This window comes from Pocillopora damicornis, chromosome 3, assembly GCF_964200805.1.
Source record: "Pocillopora damicornis chromosome 3, jaPocDami1.2, whole genome shotgun sequence".
NCBI lineage: Eukaryota > Metazoa > Cnidaria > Anthozoa > Scleractinia > Pocilloporidae > Pocillopora > Pocillopora damicornis.
In genome coordinates, this window is record NC_142672.1 from 12,389,320 (window position 1) to 12,413,689 (window position 24,370).

At 38.0% G+C, this 24,370-nt stretch overlaps 2 protein-coding genes and 1 long non-coding RNA gene across 3 annotated transcripts in view; 1 reads left to right on the forward strand and 2 right to left on the reverse strand.

Annotated features, from left to right (window-relative positions):
- LOC149048267 (uncharacterized) overlaps window positions 1-24,370 on the forward strand; it is a 27,003-nt gene continuing 2,633 nt past the window's right edge. Inside the window, exons 1-5 of the long non-coding RNA XR_016184635.1 lie at window positions 1-159; window positions 7,001-7,082; window positions 17,752-17,875; window positions 20,020-20,209; window positions 24,101-24,161. This is a non-coding gene — a long non-coding RNA (uncharacterized LOC149048267). The remainder of the gene's footprint in view (window positions 160-7,000; window positions 7,083-17,751; window positions 17,876-20,019; window positions 20,210-24,100; window positions 24,162-24,370) is intronic.
- LOC149048268 (uncharacterized) lies at window positions 7,724-15,372 on the reverse strand. Its single transcript, XM_089199085.1, has 9 exons — window positions 13,573-15,372; window positions 12,620-12,714; window positions 12,135-12,171; window positions 10,964-11,032; window positions 10,750-10,865; window positions 10,577-10,613; window positions 10,113-10,210; window positions 9,036-9,084; window positions 7,724-8,703 (listed from the first exon to the last, which is right to left on the reverse strand). The coding sequence occupies exons 1-9, from the start codon at window positions 13,606-13,608 to the stop codon at window positions 8,692-8,694; spliced, it is 549 nt and encodes a 182-aa protein (XP_089055211.1). The 5' UTR covers window positions 13,609-15,372; the 3' UTR covers window positions 7,724-8,691.
- LOC149048269 (uncharacterized) overlaps window positions 23,776-24,370 on the reverse strand; it is a 3,820-nt gene continuing 3,225 nt past the window's right edge. The window contains exon 8 of the mRNA XM_089199100.1: window positions 23,776-24,105. The gene's annotated coding sequence lies outside the window, so the exon portion shown is untranslated. The remainder of the gene's footprint in view (window positions 24,106-24,370) is intronic.

Here is a 24,370-nt window from a genome sequence, read left to right on the forward strand (position 1 = left end):
GTGTTAGATAAAGAAATAGGGCTTCATTTACATAATTTGTTTCGCACGCTGCAATGCTTCGATACTTTTGGGCTTCATGAAAGATGAGATGTCCTTTTATCGAGAATTTATGGATCTCTGCCCCAGGAATTAAGATATAACACAAGTATGAATATAAACGTAAGTTTAATTCTTTTTGTTTATTTATACATCTGTCTTTCTATAGCTAGACGGCGTTAACAAATTTTCTCGAAGGCCGATAGTTTTGGGCATTTCTTATCGTACCAGATTTTCATTCGTATATTCAGCCATACTGTTTACGATGAGTGAAATTTATCACACTTGCATTTAGCTATTGTGGGTAAACATCAGTGCCCTTTGATATTTTATTATTCACTTGAATTTTAGTTAGATCGAGAACCGGCTGAAGACTTAATGGCTATTATGAAATAGAAATTTGTGTAACTCGATGTAGCTCTTTTTCAGAGTAAGCAGGAGACGTTTGGCTTTAATCATTCCAGATCATTCATTTAATCATTCCATTCAGAGTTTTCTTGTCGATTGCTGCCGAATGATGAAACATTTTGGTTTCAATATCCGGCTTCATTTATCGCGCATGCTCCTTTGATTTAATGTTTTCTTTATTTTTTCTGTTTTATTCTATTTTTTTTCTTTTTAATTTTAACTCTCTCTATTTAATTTTTCCTCTATTCCGCTACATGAACATGATACTATAAAAAAGGACCAGCAGGTTTTCAAACACGCTCTTCAATAACGTAGTTTGCCCTTGTCTGGGACCGCTAAGATCAGAGTTGCATTGTTTAATTGACTCCTTTCTTGTTTCTAATTTTATTTCGATCCTATCTGGTCCAATTTGCTTTCGATAGGGTTTTTCATTTCCTGTTCTTGGTGACGTCACAATGGATAGGGAAGTAGTTGGGAGCGCGAAGCCTTTTTGGTTTCTTGTGTGGCTTCCCTTCACTATCACGTCATGATTCCGAACTTATTATAACACACGCGAACGCAATGAGCCATATTTATTTGCTGTTTGTCTCTAATGGAAAGTACGATTACAAGTGACGTTTCGGACAGGTTTTGGTCAGTTCAAAACATGTACTACGGACTACGAAACTCGCTAAATCGCTTTACATGCCCTCTACCTTTATATGCGAATGCAAATAGTTTGACGTTTGCATTTTGTACCTTGGCGCGTGCTATAACCGTTCCAGAGGATAGAGTACATTCCGCGTTTTTTATCTCACTCCAAATTTCACCTCACGTTTGTGATAGAGACGTGCATTGTTTTATCTTACTTTTTTAACTAAAATAGGGACCTTGATAACACTAAATGGTCAAAACGCCTGGTTATCGAAATTTGTGGTTGATAATTTTAAGGAATCTCGCTTTCTTTGTTGTCTTGACTGTATTGTGTTCCAATTTCATGGCGCCACCTTGAGTTATTGTCCTTAACCAAACATTACCACGTGTGCGTGATGACAGCATGGCTTAAGTCATATTCGTCGTTGGGTGAATATTTTAGTTTCTCAGCCAATATAATACTTTCGTTAATTTCTTTGTTCAATTATTACCGTTTCCATCACGGCTGATAATCACAAGTACATTTGATCCGTTCCGTTTTTAACCATGTCAGATATCCTCACACGTTGAAGAGTTGCAGTAATCTCCTTTGTCGTACAATTACAGGGAACCTTTTTCAGTGCTTTGAGATTGGCACTTTCTCATATTCATTTCGTGGCGTTACTAAGAGTTGTCTAGAGCGACACGAGATAGTGCGGAGCCCGAGGCAAACCTTAGTAGGGACACGGAATGAATATATAAAGTTTTTTGTGTCTGTATTTCTTTATTTTTTCCCGCTGCAGCTATTCAAGTCGTTAGTGACGTCTTAGTTTGATATTTCCGTCCATCGGTGTGTCAAGTCAGTTCATTGTAGATATGATGAAGGAGTGCGATTTCCGTTGACCATTGAGAAAATGAACTTAATTTAATGTAGTTAATGAATTAAGTTTTACTGTCACCTATCTAGGAAACAAAGGTGCGAGGGTCATATATTTTCTTTAATATCTCAATCTGAAAATATCACTTTCATTCGTCGTGAACTGTATTTTGCTCGTGCCCTCCCTTCCGTTTCACTTTGCGGGGGAGAGTACGGCTACACGTAGGCTAACCTTTTGTTGCCCCACTGATTTTGAACCTTTTTTTATGTTGGCTACGAGATTTTGATGATAAACAAAAAACTGAAATACCTCTCCGTTGGACGAAAAGTGTTTTGTCTAATTTTTACCTGGAGCTATTTGGCTTTGATTAACTTGAATGGGATCATTCGCCAAACTATTGAAAACAAAACTTTTGTCTAAGCATTGTAGCCCATTTTGATTTTAAAATAGACTTGAACTGCTTTTTATCTTACCGACCGAGAAACCATTTTCTATTACAAAAATTAAACCGCTAGATATGACAGCTGAATATTTCCCAGTTACAAGTTGTGGCTTTAAAAAAAATTCCTTGGGCTTTATTGCGATGTTGATCAACTTTTTTGCCTGTGGCAAACGTGCCATAGCGCGGGTCAATATGAGGTAAACACCGACAAAATTCTATCCTTTGGTAGAATTCTACAATAAATAAATACCGTACGGCTTGAAAATTTTGCACAGAGTATTAACTCGTGCTCTTGATCAGCAGAAATTAGTCCTCGCAGATGAAAAGAGAAAGTGCAGTACCCTCAGTCCAATGAGGAAATCCAGGGGGGTATATGGGGGTCATGGGTTTAAAAAAATAAATAGTAATAAATAATATTTTAAGAGGAGGCCTCCAATCACTCGAAGGTGATTTTCAGGAGGGTCCTCATAAAAAATAAAAATAAAAAAAGGACTAAGACTGCAATCTAAAGTTTAAAGCTGAGAACCAAGATTAAAAATAATTACTAGAGGTTAAAATAATTCAATAGAAAAAGTTTCAAATTGTGTTTAAAATCGTTTTTGGCATCAGTCTCTTGAGCTCACTCGGCGGTAGGGTCCAATTGTTCATTGCTTTGTAATATGTTTTGTTTCTGTCTCATTCCGTTCTCGTCCTGCTTACTTTGGGCATGTAACTATTTCGGGTATTGTAACCGTGCTGTTGGCTCATTGTAGAACTAAACACATCGAGATGTTCAGGGATCACACCCTTCAAAGCATCTTGTACAAAACAACATAGACGACCGAAACGCCTGGCATGTAGTGAGGCCCACCGCGACAATGTCAGAGCCTCATCTGTTTTCACTTTTGCCTTTACAATCTTTATTGCAAAACGATTTTGAAAAGATTGCAACTGTTTCATCCGTGTTGTAAGACCTGCCTGATCTCCCCAGACAATATCTGTATAATCGAGGTGTGGTAGGACAAGGCCATTGAAATATGCCGTGAGACTTCTCTTGTCGAGCATGAGGTTTCCTCTTTTTATGTTGGTTTTGATAGTGACAGGCGTTTTGGGCAGCAAGGTTGATATTGAAATCACTTAATCGTTTATGCGGCTGAGGAATTGTACTGCGTTCGTATCTCAGGTAACCCATTGCACGAATGGAACAGATGATAGTGATGATGATGATGATGATAAAAATGACAATAGTAACCCATTAAGGTAGCTCCTACGCACTGGGTTAATTCTGTTATCCTCCTGCCTTGCAAAGTGACTCACTGAAAAAGGCACTTTTTTGTGAAACGCACAATGGTTTGTAGACGCGAATACACGTGAGAAATTAAAGTTCGCTTAACGAACACATTGCCTACTTAGCATGGTAGATGATAAATATCTATGTAGTTCTCATCTGCATGATCAGTGCTCCAACCATTTCCTTTGATCAGAATTGATTTTTAGCAAGCTTGAGAAAAATTCTCTACGAAATGGTTGATCAAAGCGAGTGTAGAAACTTCACTGAACACTGAACTTTATATACTATACGAGTGCTAGCTGTGTTTGATTTTTATTACCGTACGTAAACTTGCAATCTAACTGAGCGCGAAAATCTTTAAAACTCGGAATGTCTATTTTGTTTTTCCTTTGAAGATTTTCGTATTTGCTCACGTTTTAATAATGTAAATTACGGCGCCTGGTATGTTTACAAACCTTTGTTTGATTCTTCTGTTGCTACTCACTGGCTCGCTTGTTCCGAAATTTCACTTTCAATTATCGGAAAAAAGCTAAAAATAAGTCCCGGAAAAGGTCGAACATAGCACAATTTGACAGATGGCTTAACAGCTTTAGCCTAGCTCTATGCTCTATTTAACAAATAGAGTAGCCTTGACTGTGCTCTATTCTGTTATAAAGCACGCAGGAAGCGGTCAGAGCACGAAAGAAGTGTAGGGAGAAACACGAGACGTAGTCGAGTGTTTCTTCCCACTTCTTGAGTGCTCTAGCCGCTTCCTGCGTGCTTTATAACAGAACAGAGCATAGTCAAGGCTTCTCTATTTGTTTTATAATAAAGAATCCGTTAAATTACCCAAGCATTACTTTTAATTTTCAAAACAAACTTTATTTCCAAAGCGAACAACAATGTCGTCAGCATGCTCTATACTCTCATAAAGCACGCTACAATAAGCCAATCAGAATCCATGTTAGAATGGTTAAAATAATCTGATTGGCTGTTCACGACTAAAGCTGTCAAAAGTGTCAAACCATCAAAGATCACATTCCACGATAGTTTACAAACTAAAATAGTTCGGCAAGTCGAATTTAACACTTTTGCCTGAAGTTTTTAAGTCTCTAAGACAGAATCTTGAAGTGAAATGTTCGGTGAACTTCAGCCGAATTATGGCTCATAAAAACACGCGAGTTTTTTCACATGAGAAGGTAGAAAACAAACTGTTCAAGGCGAATGTTTTTTGAATGAACGACAGCCGAATTCACCGGAACATGAAGATCACTCGTGATGATAGCGCCGCAAAACTCGGCTGTACTGACTGATGTGAATTGCCACTCAACATATAGAGTAAAGGATATTCGGAAAGGATATCAGAGCAAGCTCTTATTTTTTTACTCGAAGGGCGGCCGATGTAGTTTCTGAGGCTTGCTTTACTGTGATGACAGGAGATCGCCATGATGAGCAAGCCGCGATGAAATTCAGCATGATCATATTCGCTCAGACACCGTCATGATTAGTATGAATTTTAACAATTATGCCAGTTAGGTTATATTTTTCATCATTTCTGTTTTGTTCTATTTTGTTTTTGAACACTGAACTTTATATACTATACGAGTGTTAGCTGTGTTTGATTTTTATTGCCGTACGTAAGCTTGCAATCTAACTGAGCGTGAAAATCTTTAAAACTCGGAATGTTTATTTTGTTTTTCCTTTGAGGATTTTCGTATCTGCTCACGTTTTAATAACGTAAATTACGGCGCCTGGTATGTTTACAAACCTTTGTTTGATTCTTCTGTTGCTACTTGCCGGCTCGCTTCAGTTCCGAAATTTCACTTTCAATTATCGGAAAAAAGCTAAAAAGAAGTCCCGGAAAAGCTCGAACACAGTACAATTGGCAGATGGCATGACAGCTTTAGCTCAGCTCCATGCTCTATACTCTCATAGAGCACGCTCTTTCAACCAATGACAGCGCGCGTTATATCTGAACTTTATTATAAGGAGAAACCAGTCACTATTTTGACTTATTAGATATAAGACCCATCTCGCTAACCTTGGCCTTGTCAAAGTTGTCTGAGGATTTTGTCGCAAGTATCTACGTCGGCCAAGCTATCCTTGAGAAGATCGATCTGAATTCTGATCCAATTTGGCGTTATTCCAAATTCGTCTACGCTGCATGCACTCATCTCAATGATACATAATTGGCCGCAGGCTACGGATGGCACTGGATCCGCTGTGAGGGTGGTGCTCTGGATTATGGGAAGGCCTTTAATCTTGTTGATCATAAAATTCTAGCTGATAAGATCTTATCATTGTGCAAAGTTGCCAGGTGTATGCGCGACGTCCTCCTGGACACGCCTCAAAGAGTCAAGCTTTCAAGTTACTGATTTTGGGGAATGGGGACCTGTTCCATCTGGTGCCCCCCCCAAGGAACTAAGATGTGGTCTTGGGTTCTTTATTCTGATGATCAATGACCTCAAACCAGCCGGATCAAGTACATGAAAATATGTGGATGATACCACTCTCGCAGAGGTGGTCCCTAAAGGTAGTCGAAGTGCAATCCAAAGTGCTGTAACAGTAGTAGAGCTATGGTTTGCAAACAAAAATCTTCTGCTGAACCCAAATAGGTGCAAAGAATTTATTATTAACTTCAAGAGAACCAAGGCGCGCCTCTCGTAATTACTCCTGGTCTATCTATAATTTTATCTATCTATCTATCTATCTATCTATCTATCTATCTATCTATCTATCTATCTATATATCTGTTCATTTTCAATTCTTTATGGTGGCCAATTTATGTTATCATATGGGTTGATAATTCTAAATTACTCTTTTATACTCTTCCACGGACGCAGAACCACAGTTTGTTCAGAAACCTACCTCCTTTATTTTTCTGCCTTTCCCTCTCTTTTTCTATCTTTATCATTTGATAAAACGACCAACCTAACGTTCCCCTCCCCTCTTGGGTCTTTTTGCTCTATATATAGACGACAGCTGAGATTTAGTTGGAATTGAGAATCATATCAGTGACTCAATCACCTGCTACAGTTAACTGGTCCAGTCGCAAGTGATAACAAGCAATTGTGTCAGAAGATTTAACAACCATGCAACCATTTCGTATCTGCGACAAGAAGATGGAATGAACTAGATAGTAAAGTCACTTTAGCGTTATCACTATACAGATTTATATAGCTGTAAATAACAGAGAGTAGAAATTAAATTTAAAAGTTTTTCCCAAACCATAAAAAAATAAAATCTAAATTTCGTTAAATTTGTGAAGGCTTTGCACCCTCACTTTCATCTTTTTTTATCATCCATCAAAAGCTATATAGGGAGGAAAATTAAGTGAAAGTAATATTTTCTTCCCTTCTTTTGACTTCCGCTCAGGGTACTCGTCCCACTCCTCCTCTCAAGTGTGGCATCCACAAAGGGAAGTGAGAGATTAAACAACATCAAGAATCATGAAACGGTAAGTGATTCATTTCTGCAGTTTGTGACTTCTTTGACTACCCTCCACTTTGTTATCGTGAGCACCATTTTTTCAAAATCCCCCAAAACAACAATTACTGGGGGTATTAACGAGCATCCTGATCGGGAATGACTTCATTCTGTCCAAAGAGATCAAATCAAAATGTTTGTTGTACTTTGTACGACCTCACCGATTCCGTTTAATTCAGAACCGTTACTTCAAATCGAAGTAGAATTGCAAGACACTGAAAACTGCACGTGCTCGAACCCAGTGCAAAGCGCCGTCCCAGCGAGCAACTCAGTATGCATGTATTTGGATAGTAATTGATTTTAAGTAACTCACTCCATAGTGAGTAGGCAAGCATTAGTTGATGGCTACTTATTCCCGAGAAAATCCAAAAACACGATAAAAAGATAATGTTATAAAAACTCAGCTGCAATATGGTGGTGGGAGCTGGGTTGTTGGGGCATTTATTACCATTTCCTTGAATTGAAAAAAAAAGATAGTCCCCCACCGACTTAAACAACTATTGCGAAGGCCAAACTAATTGGTCTGTCAACGACCCTGCGATGCCAAAGAAGCTTCAAGCTGAACTCGTCGCTTTTAGGATACTTATACGTGTGACTGAGAAGCAAGTGGCATTTTCTACAAAATCTGAACTGATTTATTTCGTTGTTTATTCATTTATTACAAAACGCATCATGAGGAAAGTTATTAAGATACGACTTGCGACTATACTCATATTAACCTAGAAAATATCCTCAAACAGTTCAGAATTGATATGTTACATCATTAAGATAATAGACTTTCACTGTATAGGTACATCGTCAGAGTGGAGGTGATGTTTATTACGCTTTGTATCTATACTGAAAATTGAAGAAACTGAAATATGTGCTTTGCACACTTATAGATCAAGCCATCCATATGTGGAGTATAAAATATAAGTCTGATTATTAAACAACCGGCTTTAGTTATTGCTAAGGTTTAACCTTAATTCAACTTTTTTTCAACTTTTGGAAAGTAGAAATTTTCTAACCGTGGTGAGACTACCACTAAGGTGACTTGCAATACTTCAAACATCTTTATTACCAGCCTTTTTAAATTCAACGGAGATATGAAAATTGTTGCCATAGAAACTGAAATCACAAATGTGATCAGACCTGCAAAAAAATTGCTATCCTCTTTGATGATAAAGAAGCATAGACAAGTTCTAGACAGTTTGATGGCAAAAGGTCACAGCTACCTCTTCTTTCTTCCAAAAGAGTTTCGGCAGTTCTTAACCCTTTGATCGAACTATTTTACGAAATTTCTGAACATTTTACTTGTTTTGCCATCTTAAATAATTTTCTCTACTGTAAAAGTATTCAATGTTATTAAATCAGTACAAAACTAAATATGAAATGTCCCGAACAATCCAACTGCTGCGGCTTGTAATATAAATCAATTACCAGTTTAGAATCAAGCAGCCCAGCAAAAGTAAATCGTATGGACTATTCCGATTCAAGAATTGGGTTACATGGGTTTTTCAAACATTTGGAACAAGTTACATTAAATCTCTTTTTTTACCCCTTTGCATTCAATTGCTGCGATAGTCCAATGCAGCAGCTGATTACAGCGAATCCTGTGGATCAAACAACAGATCGAAGTGTTACCTATTTGTTGTCTCTGTGTGTTGTTTCAGAACAGGTTACATTTTACTGTGATTAGGTCATTACTGAGCTTTAAAATTGTTTTTCCTTGTCCTTGATGCATATGCAAGCCTATAATGTGCGGAAAGGTCATGGATTTTCTAAGACATTTGTTATTTTGATGAGAGATTATTCTTTGGAATCTGATAAGTCTTATTATTTGGAGTGGGGAGAGTGGAGAAAGTAACCAAAGGTTTTTTTTTATAGACATACTTGACATAACATGACAGTGAGTTAAGTTTTATCTGCAATGACATCAACTCACCGAATATTCATTTAGAATCCCAAATTCTTCCAGGTTGATGTCATTAGATCTGCAAAAATAGACAAAAAAATCTAGGGTGAGGTCATAATGTTGCATTACGAGAGACTGTCATATCTATAAAAGGGAAAGTCAGGATCCTGCCTCAATTCTTGGTATATTTTTAAGCCTCTGAGGTAACTTAGTGGTGTGAGTGGGAAAGGAAAGTGTATCCAATAAGTTAAGGAATCAGTGAGAGTGCCCGTAGAGAGTGCAAAATGATGGAAACGTAAAGTTTATTCCAAATGCAAATGTTGTCCCAACCAACGGTCATGGTGTCCTCGATATAGAAGGTCATTCTAACTTCCGATCATACTCTATGGTTTGCCACATCACACAGAGATGTGATACCAGTATTTCATAATCTGCTCAACTAGAAACTGCGGGCATAGAGTTGATGCATTAATACAGGCAGAGTGTTTTTTTATTCTGGATTTATATGGCAGTCCTATATGTATTATTGTGATGCCAGAACATTTCAAATGGAAGGAACAGTGTTTAGCTTTCCCATTAAGCTGAGAGAGTTGTAGAGATGTTGCCACTTTTTCCAGAGTCTTTTCACATTGCACTTAATCCCATTTAGGCGGCTAGGGGTTTTCCTACACGACTTCCTATTTTCTCAAGTTTTTTAGACAGCTACTGAATTAATTTCTCCATGAAATATAGGAGACAGCGTAGTAGAATTCGTAGTAGAAACAACTGCTTCCTATCTCTTACAACTATGTCGTAACTGCCTTAAAATAGAGTGGCCATAAGCAAAACATTCTGCTGGTCATGTGGTACCATTACCAATTATGAAATTTATTTGGGTGGGTGGCAAAATAGCGTTAGCTTAATATAAAATTTTGCAACCTTTGTTTTCGATGGGCATAGTAAAAAAATGGAGGGGAGATGTGTATACTCTACAAGTCGTGTATTCTACTTTGTGAGAGTTTATACCTAATTTTTTTGACAAGAGCCAATGCTGGATGATCCTTGCGTCATTATCAGCAGTGGAGAGGTTTTTTGTAGCCGCGGCCATTAGATTATTCTGTTAATTACCTTGTTAACTGTGAGGCCTGTGGTTCCGACATTGAGGCAAACTCATTAAAGAATTGCAGCAAGTATTGTACTCTTTCCTCAAACGTTGTGCCATATCGCTGTGAATTAGACAGCCAGATATTTGCAAAAACATCAGTTTTCGAGGTTCGACACAAGTTGATCAATCTTTAGGTCTGCCTTACTGGAATATCTGGTAAAAAAGAGCTCGTTCCATTTGAGGCAACTGTTGTATTAGAACATTCGCTTTGAATATCAAGAAATGGTTGAGGGAATCTATGAAACTGTTTCTAATTACTGTGCTTGCCTGACAAAACCTAGGAAATTCAGGCATTGCAATATTATCTAACGTTTCTGTTTTGTTTAAGATTTAACATAGTCTACGCTTCATGATTATATAAAGTAATATTTTACCCCATTTTATCTCTATTACTGGTGGTAATTTCATCACTTTTGGCTCTACTTACCATGGCGAATTGTCTCCATACTCCTTCACGGTACATACTACAACAACAAAGAAAAAATACTTTGAATCACACCTTGACTTTTCTTCCAGCACTTTGTATGCAACTTCCCAGCATATTTGCCTTCAATTCTTGATTAGAGTGCCAAATGATCCTAAGCAAAAATGTCAATTTACCTTGAAAATGCTCTTGTTCTTGTTGAATAGTCTAAAAGGAGATATTTCCAAAGGTGTTTGGCGAGATTTAATAAATTCTGGCGAGGGGAGGTCCCTATTCCTTGGCTAAAATCCTCCTGCAGGGAAAATATAGGAGAAAAAATTTAATTTTGACTTGTGCTTGTTCGAGTTGTTTTGTTCATGGAAAGATTACAAGTTCTATTTTAAAACCTACTTTCAGTATTTTGTTCTGTTGTCGAAGGCACATGATAACAGATTTGAATTCTTCTTCTCTTGGATTTTCCTTGAAAGTTAAAGCAGATTAGACTGAGATCTTACAAAAGCTTAAGGTTTTAACTTCCCTTACATTAAATAATGAGCACTAAGGACACTAACGCTAACTCAGCGTTACAATTTTCCATGTCCCGTATAATTGTTCAGTAGAAGAGTTGAGATTGAATTCCTGCAATTACATCCAACACACCGATACCAATGGCAACAACTAACTGTTTTAGACACGCACTGTGGCCTGAAAAATTTCTATTGCAGAACTACTGTACAATTGTTAGACATCTTTGGTTTTGCCTATCACACGGAACCAGTCTGGGAAACCTCTCAGGCTTTTGTTTTTGTTGTAGACTACTTGCAAACTGCGTTGGTTCTTCGTGAAAAAGACTAAAACTTCATATTACTAATATCTTTTTCCGTGGATCCCTTTGTTGGAGAGATGAGTTTCTATGAAAACCCCAAAAGGCTATTAAAGGTACTTTCGGGTGGTGTCGGTTATGTTGAAGCCCATACAATCATACTTGCCACAATGATTTACTAGTTGGAAACATCAAAGTTCTACTGAGAGGCTTATGATGCATTGCCAATTCCAAAACCCTAACACAATCGACAATAATATAACTCTAGTGGCACTATTCACTTACTTTAATGCCCATCTAAAATAACTTTTACTGTTCAGACATTTCAGGAAGGGAAGGGGTAAACAGATCTATTAGCATTTGCAGGTTGAACTGTTTTCGAGGTTGAAAAGAATTAAGCTCTGGCACTATTCAATTCCTATGGATACCATTTATTCCTCTCGTCAAGGAAAAAAATTCGTTACGAAATAAATGCCATTCCTTCATTGCTCTGGTTTTTTGGACATAATTTTTTCTTTCCCCTTAGTCTTACCTATCAATGTAAGTAGCAGGGTGTTGGTGTTTGTAGCTGGATTTGGCGGAATTTGTCATTTTTTCCATATGTTTATGTATTTATTTATTTATCCTTAATGAATGATTGATCATTTACCTTGTTGTGTCAGAGAGTGGTCGTCTGTGTCCAGAGAATGGCGACAACCTGTGCCTATCTGCAATTCTCAGAAAAATAAATGTACCTAAATTAATTAGGCAAACGCTTACCCAATTGAGGTGTCTCCATCTTTTACTATTTTCTTCCCTGTCAAGAATAATAACAATAATTCTTGGTTGAATTTTTTCGCAAGTCAAAAGCGTGGCCTTTGCATGTAGTCACCAAACGGTCTCTGAACACTACTTTACTGCATTTTCCATTAATGAAGGTTAATACTCACGTAAATGAGGCCAATTTGGTAATATGTGATCATTATTTAATGCCATCATTTATCAGGGAAAACGCTCAACTTAAAGTTGCTGTGCATGAGTTTGACATGAAGTTGCCAATAGCTTCAAAGTAAGGCTGCGCTAAAATTCAATTGTAGATTGATCAGGAGATATGTATCAGTACCAAAAACAAGGGCTTCATAAACTAACATGAAATGACGAACGTTTGTAGTCATAATTGCGACTGTAACTAATCAAACCTCGCTGAACTTGCTGATTTTTTTTATGTAAAGCCATTTTTGTGTGCTAAATATTTCTTTCATTACCCTCTAGCTTGGTATCCAACTCCTGAGTACTCCATCAATGCCGCCATTAACTTGCAAAAAGCTTGATGTAGCTGAATATTGTTTTCTGGGACGAACTTTTCAAAGAAATTGTGAAAAGAAATCAAACAAAGTAAAAAGGAAAATTGCCTCGGCTACTTCCCTGTCTGTGATTAGGTTGTATTTTTTATTTTGCACCTTATCAATTTTATACCGAACCGGGACAAACAAAAATTTATTAACTTTCTTTCAGGCATCATAATAATTTATGCTAAATTTCATAAGTATTGATTTAAGATGCATCACAAGTATAGATATCGTATTTCAAAAACGTTGACATACTCTCCAAGTATTGGCTCAAATGATGTGTTTTCAGTCTTTTCTTAAAACCAGTCAAAGATGTGACTTGCACAAATCGAATGGCAGTGAGTTCCACAGTTTAGGGGTACACAGTGAAGAAGCCTTGTCCCCGCAAGTTTTCGTTAATGGCGGAGGTTTTTTTCAACAGCTGCTTAGATGCGGACGCAAGTTCCTAGAATGCTAACTTATTTTAATTTTCTCATTATAGTTTACCCCGTGTGGTGTAAAATGACATTGATATTAAAGAACTCACAAATAGCAAGTGTTAGTGCACAGGCAAAGAGTTGGTTGCTGATTAGCCACACATATAGGGAAGGAAAGAAATACAGGGGTATTATGGATACATTACTGCAAAGCTGAAGTCGGCGTCAAAACCAAAAGATCAAGTGTGCTGTTCTATTCGTGTTTAAGTTGTCACAGCGATATATCTTATTGTACGAATGATGTAAATACATTCAATTGTCTAAAATTTTCAAGTAACCTCCCGATTTTTGCTCTGCTCAAAATCTGCAATAACTTTGGTTTCCTCAGTTTCTTAAGTGCTTGTTTCAGTGTGCTTTGCACTACACTTTTATTGCAGCTAATCCTTTACTTACCTCGAAAGTCCGTTCTTCTGTATGGGAATGATTCATTGGAGGTTTTGGAAAAGGCGATTGTGTTTTCGTTTAATGATTTGTTTCGGCCTCCTTCCAGCTCCCTTTAATTATGTCCTCTTCGCGTTGTTGAAAACGTGATAGCTCTTTCCAAGATGGCGCACTTTTTGTCTTCTCAGGTTTAATTTGTTTCTTATTTGTGATAAGTGATCGTGACGTAACGCTATCCCACCGATACAGGCCCCGGATACGACTTACGGAAACATCTGGGGTGACGACGAGTAGGGAAGCTAGAGGGGGGAATGGGGAGGTGGGAAACGGTTTTGATCTTGTTCGTTTGTATTCATACTCCCGACGTAAATTTCCTTGTTCTGTTGATCCATCCTTCATTTGACTTGCTCTTAGCGTTTTAATTACTTGCGACAAAGTTTTACACCGTCCCGGAGGCTGTCGTTTACTGATAAGAGCATCCATAATCCTTCTTTGGTCTTCTGAATTTCTGTCGTAGATTGAAGCTTCGAATACCTTCTGCTGCATAGTTCGAATCTTGCTCATCACCCTTTTGATGGCTTTTAGTGACGTAGAAAAGCGAAAACATAAAAATTTCTAGAAGAACAATACCTTGGTGCGCGCGCCAACATTGAGCTAAAAAACCCCTTGGAGCCTCCTTAAAGTGAACTTGCAACAACTTGTCATTACGGGAGGACACGACTTCACTGTTGAGCACGTAAACTTCACGCGGAGCTTAGTTATTCCTTTGATATCTAATTGCAATCATATGATGTAGATTTTCATTGACCTTCATCATCACGGCAGCTTAAGTAAAGATCTCATGATCTTATATAAATGGTGAGCCTTATTGTTGTCGTTTTTTCCTGTTTTGAAATGTAAATTAATCTTATTTGTCTGGTCATCATGTGTGAAACGAAAGAATTTTTTCTTGAAAGGTCAAGGGAGCGTATTGGCTTACACACAAAGGACTGATATTTTGTTTGCGTGGTTGCTGCTTTTCTTTCAGTTTCCTCGATGACCCTTGTCAAAGGATTTTTCCGGTCTACAATATTGCTTGCCAAAAATGCCATTTTTAGAAATGCCTTCTTTTGTTCTTACCAGACCGTATAAACCGCTTTCGTTTCTCGGCAAGATGGGAACCAAAATTGTTCTTTTAACAGTACTTTGCACTTTCCATACTATGTTTTAACTCAATAATCGTATTTATATCTTGTTTGTAACTTAATCGCTTTCAGTAACCTGGCTGCGAAATGTTTCGACGTCAATAAGCAGCTTGATCTTGACGCCTAGCCTTTCATCAAATTATGCCCTGTTCCACTGCTCTAGCCCTGAAACTCAATCTTTCTTCAGGTTTTTCTGAAAGAAGCTTTACAAGGCAGGCTACAAGAAAAATGAAGTAGCTGCTCAGGTTTCTGAGCCCATTAACTCTTTTTATACAACCGCCATCGCACAGACATAATCCTAAAACCACGTGATAAAGTTATGATTTTTCGCAAGCGCTCGATAATATTTTAACGGTAATCCGCCACATGATTACGTGATTACGACTGTGGCGCACGCCGATACTCAATGTTAGCTAAAAATTCCATACTTTGTCCGAAGCGACTTGAGAATGCGCCTACAGCATCCAAAGGCCATTATTTTGTACAACAGTAGTGTCTTGGCCACTTTTTGGTTTTGCAAACAGCAAGATTCGAAGCGATTTGATGAAAATTCTAATCAACCCGTGTAGGACATCATTCCCAAACACTGCTGTTGATGCACAATCACTGCAACATTACTTTTAATAAAACCAGTATTTTCGCAGCGTTTATTTGGATTGTTTTCTATTGTTTTGAAATACTTTCAGTACGTACGTGCACAAACACGCGACACTTCAGCGATTTCCTAGTGACTAAGAATCACTACAAATTCATGTGATTTGTTTATCGTGCATGAATGTTTTAAGTTTGTTGCATGGAACTAACCGATCCATTACTTTCTGAATTGATATCCGTAGAATTTGGATCGTCGTTGTTAACAGTTTGACTGAATGCTAATGGTTTTTTTCTTGTACGCGACGTCTCTGAATCGAGTTGAACTTTTGGCACCGAACTCCATTTTAGTGAATTGATCAATGAGATATATCTAGGAGTTATTTCATCATATTTCAAATGCGGGTGGCGGAACTGTTGGAAGCCGGCGGGTAACTAGCAGATTTCGACGGGGGCTTTTGGTTTCACGTGCTTCGTATTATTTCACGAATAGCGTGGGTTATTTTGCCCAGGTTTCAATATAAGGACTCCGGAGAATTGAACTCATTTGAAGCTGGAGACACTGAAGGATCTGGGTACCTGTCTACGATCAAATGCAAATTGGTAGTTAATAAGTAATTTTTTGTTTAATCGCCACCCTGGAGAAATGTGAAGGCATTTTACGCATAATGAGGTATGCTAGTGAAGGAAGCTTCTCAATTTTCCCAAATTTTCTCAGAGGTAATCAACATGGCATAACTAATCCTGCTATTTTACGCGCTTTAATAGATGGATATGACTTTAAAATGGATGTTATCCAAGGGTTATACTCTAGGAAGTCAGGAGCTTCACTGTGGTCGTAGAGGCGCAACAAAGATATTTGCGATTGCGATGTCTGCCAGTTTAACATCGTTTAGGAAAACCGCTCAAATACCTAAGCCATTGTATCTCGCTTGAAACTGAAATTACAAAAGTTGAATAGCAGTCACTCCCAAAACAGGTTTCAGATAACAATTAATTTTTTATTGCAATTTCTTCTGCTAAAAAGTGGTGGAACCCACACACGTCTATCACTGGTTATTTTTTATCATTATTATCTTTTTAATTTTCGGGATCGTCTTGTTTTTTTCCTTTTTTTTTAAACAAATCCTCAAATATTTCACAATCCAGCAGTCGTCGGCAAATTGCTCAGAAAAAAAAGGAACCCCTCGCAGTTAGTCGATTTCAGAGGTTTTCTTGGGGAATGTTTCGGGAAGAATGAAAAATAGGGCCGTATGAGTGGTAAACTAAGGCGAAGTGAAGAAAGAAGCGCGTGGTGTAGTTCACCAGACGAGAAATATGCCACAGCGCTTCACCTTTTGGTATAATGCCATGGGATTTCTATCAACGTGAGAACTTTTAAGAGAGAACTATGTCAGTAAAGGCCGCGAGAAACAAGTGAAATTCATTGAAAGAGCTCACTCTTTGCGAAAATGATTAAAAATACCTCAATTTACAGCTTTACTTTCAACCTTAGTGACGGGATTGTCTAGGGGCAATCTGCACTCACTGAAGACGGTATTTAAGGGCTTGCTGTAATAGATTTGATAGTGTCGTCAAGAGTGAATTGCACAAAATACTGCCATAATTAACCAAGAATATATATTTTTATATAATTTTCATTTTCTTTTCTATTTTAAAAATTTATCTGTCATCTGAATCAGGGACATCTCGTAGGTTTCTCAATGAAACTCTTTAGGGGGTTAGATTAGGCAAGATTAAGAGAACATAATGTTATCTCTGGTAAGATTTCCTCTGGAGTTAAGGTCCAAAGAAACCGGGAAGGACTATCATAAATTACTTTGAAATGTGGGGGTAATAATTTGTTCAAGGGAAAAATACGATGCATTGCTGATTTTACTTGACATTGTAACCAATCGCATCTCCCGTTTGTTTTATGTGGAATGCGAATTTCCTGAACCGGAAGGTTCTTTCGTTTCTAGTTGGAAGTTCGTTGTGGCGGGTTTGTGCAATATATATCAAGTGGTGGACCTTTGAATCTAGTCGTGATATGACTTAATCGTCGTAGAGCATGAAGTTTGCATTTTTCCCCCTAGTTGCAAGGGCAGAGAGAGACAGGCAACGATTCATACAGTTAACAAAGGACCCTACCTCAGATTGTGACACTGCAACTAAGGCAGTGGAATAGTTGAAGAATACGTGGGAACACTGAGAAGTTTAAAAATAACGCAAAACTGCCTTGGCTCTCTTAACTACATTGTTTGAGCTTAGCACGTGGATTCTTGTGCGCCGCAACGCATGACGGGTACGAAAATCAATCGGTATATACCGCATACTACACGCCATAATAGCACGGCCTCTCAAAAAAAATTTTTTCCTCTTTGAAAAATTGAAATGCAGCTAATTGCATGGGACATTTTTACGTCTTTTACCACAGGGAATGAATCTACTCTTCGAGCTGGTCGACATTTAAGCGGTGGAGATCAATCTGATTGATTTTTCATTTCCATTGGCTGATGGTGACCATGAATGGAACGAGGCTATGAAGAATCGTTTGTCTCGTAAGTATGAAAAAAAAACGTAATGGTGATGTTGATGATATTGGTCAACGGTCTAAGTGATTGTTCATGATTATGCAATCCCTCTGATTTGGGGAGTACGATTTTCTCTTAAGTTAGGAAAGATTTTAATTTTTTCAAAGACGTCATGACGCGCTTGTTGTGAACATAAATTTACCTTCGTATTCTGACACTGCATTTTATTTATAGCTTAAACTTAGTGTCTCTTTTTTGTTGTATTACTTCATGCTTGAGCTTGTTACTATATTAATTTATTTTTTTTGTACTGATGTGATTTGATCTAAGTGTGGCAGCCTTATCAGTAAGGGGTTAAAAAAGATTCCCTGGGAGCTTACCATTTGGTAGCTTTTAGTTTAGAAAGCCATTTCAAGTTTTTCCATTTGAACAAACATAGGGTTCTAAGTGATCAGCAGCACATGAGGGCTCCTCACGATATGTTTGTTGAATGTTCATATAAAAGTCTTTTTCGTTGTCGCTTGAAATGAAATGCTCAATCTTCATTAGAGACGAAACTGTACATCGACATGTTTTTATATTCTCCCCCACCACCATTATGAGATATGTTTAATTAATTTACTAAGTGAACATTCTGCCTCTAGTCAAAATTAGCGTGTGCTATAATGCCCCTTTAGAGATTAATGTTCCTAACGAATAGCCTTTCACTGAACACTAAAAGTTCAACACCTGATTAGTGTGTAAGGACGATGACTTTTTGTAGAGTTTAGTGGTTAGATTTGTTTGAGATTGTGAGGATGCGTTTCGTAAGGAAGCGTCTCATTCCGCGTATTTGCATGTTATTGTTTGTCTTATCTTGAACAATCTAAAAACGGGAAAAATTGAAAGTGTGCACGATCTCATGATGAATTATTCTTCCCACAACACATTGTTTATTTTTGAGGGATAGTTTTCTATTGATACAAAGAAAAAACTGTCGAACTTTGCAGGGTAGCAACATCCATTGATGTGTATTAAGACTCTAACATACATTAAAATTAAATGTCAAACTAAGACAGGTTAACAATGAAGGTTAACAATGGAGGTTAATCAACGCATTTGAGTCATTTGGAGCGGCACGTGCATTAGGCAGGAAACACGGGATGCCGAAGTGGCTTTCCAAGTGATTAATGATGGGTGATTGCGTGCCGACATGATAATTGTCAACTCGTAATTTGTTCCTTTTACTTTCTTCGGAAAAAATGTAAATAACATTGGTTTAGTGCTTCTACGAACATTCGAAATAGGTTTTGAAATTCAATTTTCAACATGGCTTTTCTATTCAATTCATACTGTCATATATTCTGGGGCGGATGTGGTCGCACACATTCTCTAAGTGAATATCAAAACGTTCGCCTTTATTCAGGAGTGAGCCATAGTACACTCATTAATTGCACAAGTAGTTTTCACAGTAGGTTTCCCAAACGAAGAATGTGACAATCTCGAGCTCTTTGCCAGTAGTTATTTAACTTTTGAACCGCTCAATTCTTATTAGTCTCCGTTAAAAATTTGACCACCTGCTTGCTCACCAAGCGGAACATAATTAACATTCTCTCTGCCTTGTGGACATCCAACAATTTAGTCAATAAGAGAAAAGCATGATTTGAATTATAATTAGTTGGTGCAGTGATTTAAGACAATCGCACAAGACTCTAAGATAAGCTTTTAACAATAGGGCCAGGTGTGCTGTGTTATTTCAAACCACGGGGGCCGATGATGTTGGGGGAAGGGATGGGGGGGGGGGGGGGGCATTGGGGCTTGGGTTTCAACTCAAGTATAGGCGGTTGAACTATAGGCCAGTGCGGGATGTAGAAGAGCTCGGTTGACATAGTTGCCGCTGGGACAGTTACGTATACGGTCTGTGTCAGGCTCTCGGTCACTGGATACGAGAGAAAAAGCAGGCGCACAAAGAGCCTTTTCCCCTATTCTTCTTTCACCCGCTCTTTCTCTTGTTTCTACTTTCCTACAACTGGCTTTCAGGAAAAGTGAATTAAGTTGAGGTGAGGGAGTGGTTTCGTGTTACAACTCGAAAGCGAAAAAGGCGGTGAATACAGGGGTTTTGGATCGTAAGATATTTTAAATAGAAACAAAACCCGGAATCTTTAATTGAGTGAGTTCCTTTCGTTTTACAGCTTACGATGATGTGCCAAAAGAAATCTAAAAGCAAGGGAAGCAGACCTCCTTGGCACGTTGCGCCGTAGAAACCTCGTTTGAACCGTAGCACTTTTTGGCTACTTCGAAAAATTAACCGTTTGAGTTTTGGATATTTTGACGTTACTGAGATTTCTCCAAATCTAAGATCCAAGAAAACCCAGAGAAAATGTAAGTAATCAGTAGTGCATTAACAGGGGGTTGGGGGAGAGAAGTTAATTTTTTTTCCAGAGGGCACGGTAACGAATCCTGCAATCTGATTGGTTCTTTACCCGGTCAGTATTTTCCTATCTCTGCTCACGGGCCACGGTAACGCTTTCGTGAGTCGCCGAGTACATCCCTACTTTCGTTGCCATTTTTCATAAATATATCTCGTTTTTCCGGCTGGAAAGTATTTTTAAGCAAAGGCGTTGGTCACTTCCTCAAGCCGATAAATAACTTATTAATCCTCTCTTTTATCTCTCTCAAATCACTTTAGTTTCAGAATGAATTTGTATAGGCAATAGTGTCATTACGTGACAAGCGGCCTAAAAACCGCCGATAATTAATTTTAATCGTTTACAAAAAGTACCTAGAAAGTTAAAATGTGAGGTATTTGGTTAAAGTTGAAGTAATCTATGGACCTTTCATTCATTTAACATCTGAATTTTCTCAAACAATTTGTTCCTAGTGAAAGAGCGAGCGAAGTTTTAATTTCAGTTTTACAACAAATGTACGCTCTTGGTGAGTCTTTCTAAGTCCGTTCAATTTGGACATTTGTACCGTAAATTGCACAACAGAAACTGAAGGAATTCTATGAAAAAAGGCGGCACTAAATCTTCATGTGTCTCGTTGGAGTGTATCATTCGAATTAAGTTTTTGTGGAGGAAAGACCAGATTTACACACGCCATTGCAGCAAACAAACAAGCAAGCTCTCACAACTTCAAAATAATTTGAATTTACTTACAATTACTTCCTCGCCGTTTACTTAATGAACAGAGGTAAATCTTCGTACATGATTAAATCTTCGATGAGAGTGAATAATAATTTTCGTTAGATCATAGAATGTTTTTGAAGAAAACATTGTCGTGACAGTCCATGCCAAACTAGTTTCGTTGTTTTTCAAAAGTGTACATGCGTTTTTTTTCCTTACGCGCTCTCTAATTGACAGGTGTCAGATGGTGACAGATACTTGTAAAAAAATGTTTCAAAGTTTGCATCTCTCTTTAATTTGCATCACCTCTATTTTAGCTATCAGTTACTCGCCCTAACATTGTTCTGTCTGTGGAAGATCTTGCCGTATTTACAGCCCTTAATCATTCGGGTTCTTTCGGAAAGAATTTCGTTAAGTTAAAAAAAAAAAAATATATATATATATATATATATTATTTACCACCTAAGGGTCGGTCCGTATGGTGAAAAACTGTGACCTCGGTCTTGAAAATACTACCCTTGGCCTACGGCCTCGGGCAGGATTTTTCGAGACCTCGGTCAAAGTTTTTCACCATACGGACCTCCCAGCCGGCAAATAACATATATTTCCTTCCAGTTCGCCCATACTTCGTCCGTTTGGCTAAAAGAGAAATAATCAAAGTGGCTTCGAGCAATTCAACTCAGAAAATGCATTATGAAAGAGTGTTGAGCTGGGCGACCCTTAACTAACATGGACAGTCTTGTTGAATTGCACAGCATTTTGAGTTCTTTCTACCACCGTGATACAAAATGGAAAGTGTTGCCATGTGTGCTAGTATACTCTTTCGGTAAAGCGTAAGAAAATTAGGACCACTGTTGAAGGTCAGACCAGATGTACACTTGACGCGTAAATTATGTCAACTTCAAGTTTAGCATTTACAGTGCCATATCAACAACCGTTGACTTCACTTCAGCACAGTGACGTGACCGACCCTATGCAAACTCACGCCAGTCTGCCGTGAAGGACAGGTAAATCAACGGTTCAGTTCATACCAGGTTTATAATTTTCCCGATGTGGTGGTGCAATGATTATGTAGCGTGCCTCCCGAGCGAGGGCTTCAATTCCCGGAATCTTTTCTATTTTGTGCCTACTGTGCCTTCCTTATAGGAAGGCCGTAAGCACTATGTTACGGTGTCGTGTGAATCCGTAAACCCTCCCCCAAACCCCTTGCGGTTTTCTAAAGGGCGGACTATCGTTAGACACTCGTAACGTCACTTTTGACTCGTCCTGGTTCATATCCGACACTGGCCATCGTTGAACAAGTCTGATTAGGGTTCTTCTAACTCACTTTTGGGTTTGGTTTGAGGTTCAGGATCTTACCCCTGCATTTCGACATTGTCATCGATTTGAACGTAAAGCTACGTCGTCAAACGTTCTTTCATTTACGTCTTACTCCGATCACACTTGATATATCCTTAAAAAAGAACGTAAATTGAAAGTAAAAAGAAAAAAAAAGGCTAAAAAAAGTTAACGCGACAAGGGCTCGAATCTCATACCTTCGGACTTGATAGGAGTAGGTATAATCCATTGCACTAGGTACGCAGTACAAAATATATTTGATACGCATAAATACTTGTACCTATTCTTTAAATTTCCTGTCCTTTCCCCCGGTCTGTCAGATAACCAGCATACAAACTCTGTTCCGACCAAGTCCTCCTTTTTCCATAATTTTGGCATCGACAAGAGCTTTTTCCTTAACCCCTCTGGATTTTACACCACATTGGCATTTTGTACTGCAATACTCTACGACTACACAACAGTAGGCGATGCAGTCATTGACGGCCCTTTATTTTCCTTTCAAGTTTCCTTTTAATTTTTTTTCTCTCTTTCAAATTAAATTTTGCGGTGATAACAATACACCATTTACGGGAGGTTACCTTTCCGAGAGATATTACAAAGTGAGACCGAAAAAACCTCGAAGTTCTCAGTTTCAACATGGAAATTTTTATCTTAAAGACTGATTAAGATTTGGATCGCTGCGTCTTAAGTTGATAAATTTTCAAACCTGTGTATTACTGTTTACAGCTGCCCGCTTTTACACTTCCATTGAACTAGTTGACCCAGCGAGAGCTTAAAGTTATACGCACACATACTTCCGACCGACTAAACAGTTGACTTTGGTACGCAAGCGACTGCGAAACTCTTATGCACTGGTCAGCAGATTCACTAAAAAGTTAACGGAAAAGGAAGAGCGACTTTCCTACTGAAACTCAGAAACTGACGTCATTTTATGAGCAAAAAGGAGAAACAGCAAGGTTCTGCATACTTTGCGTTTTGGTTTACCAACAAATGCTCACGTGTTTGAGCTAACCGACAAGTCTCAGTCCCTTGGAATTGTTAATTTCGAAAAGAAGGTTACAAAGGGCACTTTCAGAAAGTTTGGTTAGGAGGTTCGGTTCATGCCATCAACAGTGTGGAGCACTGTTGATCACATGGTGTTGCATAATTGGCTGTGTACTGTCACCCGGAATTTATTGTTGTACTAAGTCAAAGACCTGATTGCGAAGATATCCATTGGATTGCGAAACTGTACTGAACAACAACATTTGAACAAGGTAATTCAAACGGTAAAGGGGTCACCGTCTTATCTTTGACACTTCGAAGAACTGTATACTGAACAATCCTTTGATTGGAGGGTTGGTCACGCCATTTGAATCCCAGGTCACGCTATCCTTATCTTGCTCAATTTTATTACACAATATCTCGTCAAAACTTGAAGGCTATTGAACCAGAGTATTCGAACAAAGAAATGATAACTTAAAAGTACGAAGTACAAACATCGAGAGCGATACAAAAGTTTCATTTACTTAACGGTGACGAGACAGTTTGACAATGTTTAGTGTTAAATAATTTAACCAGCTTATTTCTTGTTCTTAAATCCAATGAATATTCTTCATTGCATAGAACTTACTTAATCTGCTCCTGCAGGCTACACTTATATTAATATTTACTTGTTTGGTTTAGGCCAAAATAATTGTCCAATTAATGTTTTTTCTTATCTTTCTTATATTATGAATATTATCTTCACTTAAACGATAAATATTACATTAATCACTTTAGACTTAATAGAAATAACTTAATCTTGTTCCCTTTGGCTCCCATACTACAGAGCTCCTGCAAAATACATGAAAGGACGCAATAAGTGTCTGATACATCACACTCTGTGACACGTAAGTAACTAATGCACTTTTGTTAATTTGTCATGCTTGTACTATTTTTTTGGGTTTTTTTTTTTTGGTCGTGTTTTTTTTTAAAGTTAGGGGACAATTTGGTTGGTAATCCGTCAAAAAAAGTGACAAAATCCATTGAAAAAACATAAAAAGGCTCATAACTGTGAACAATATTTATTGATTTGATCGATTGTCTTCGTTTATCACCA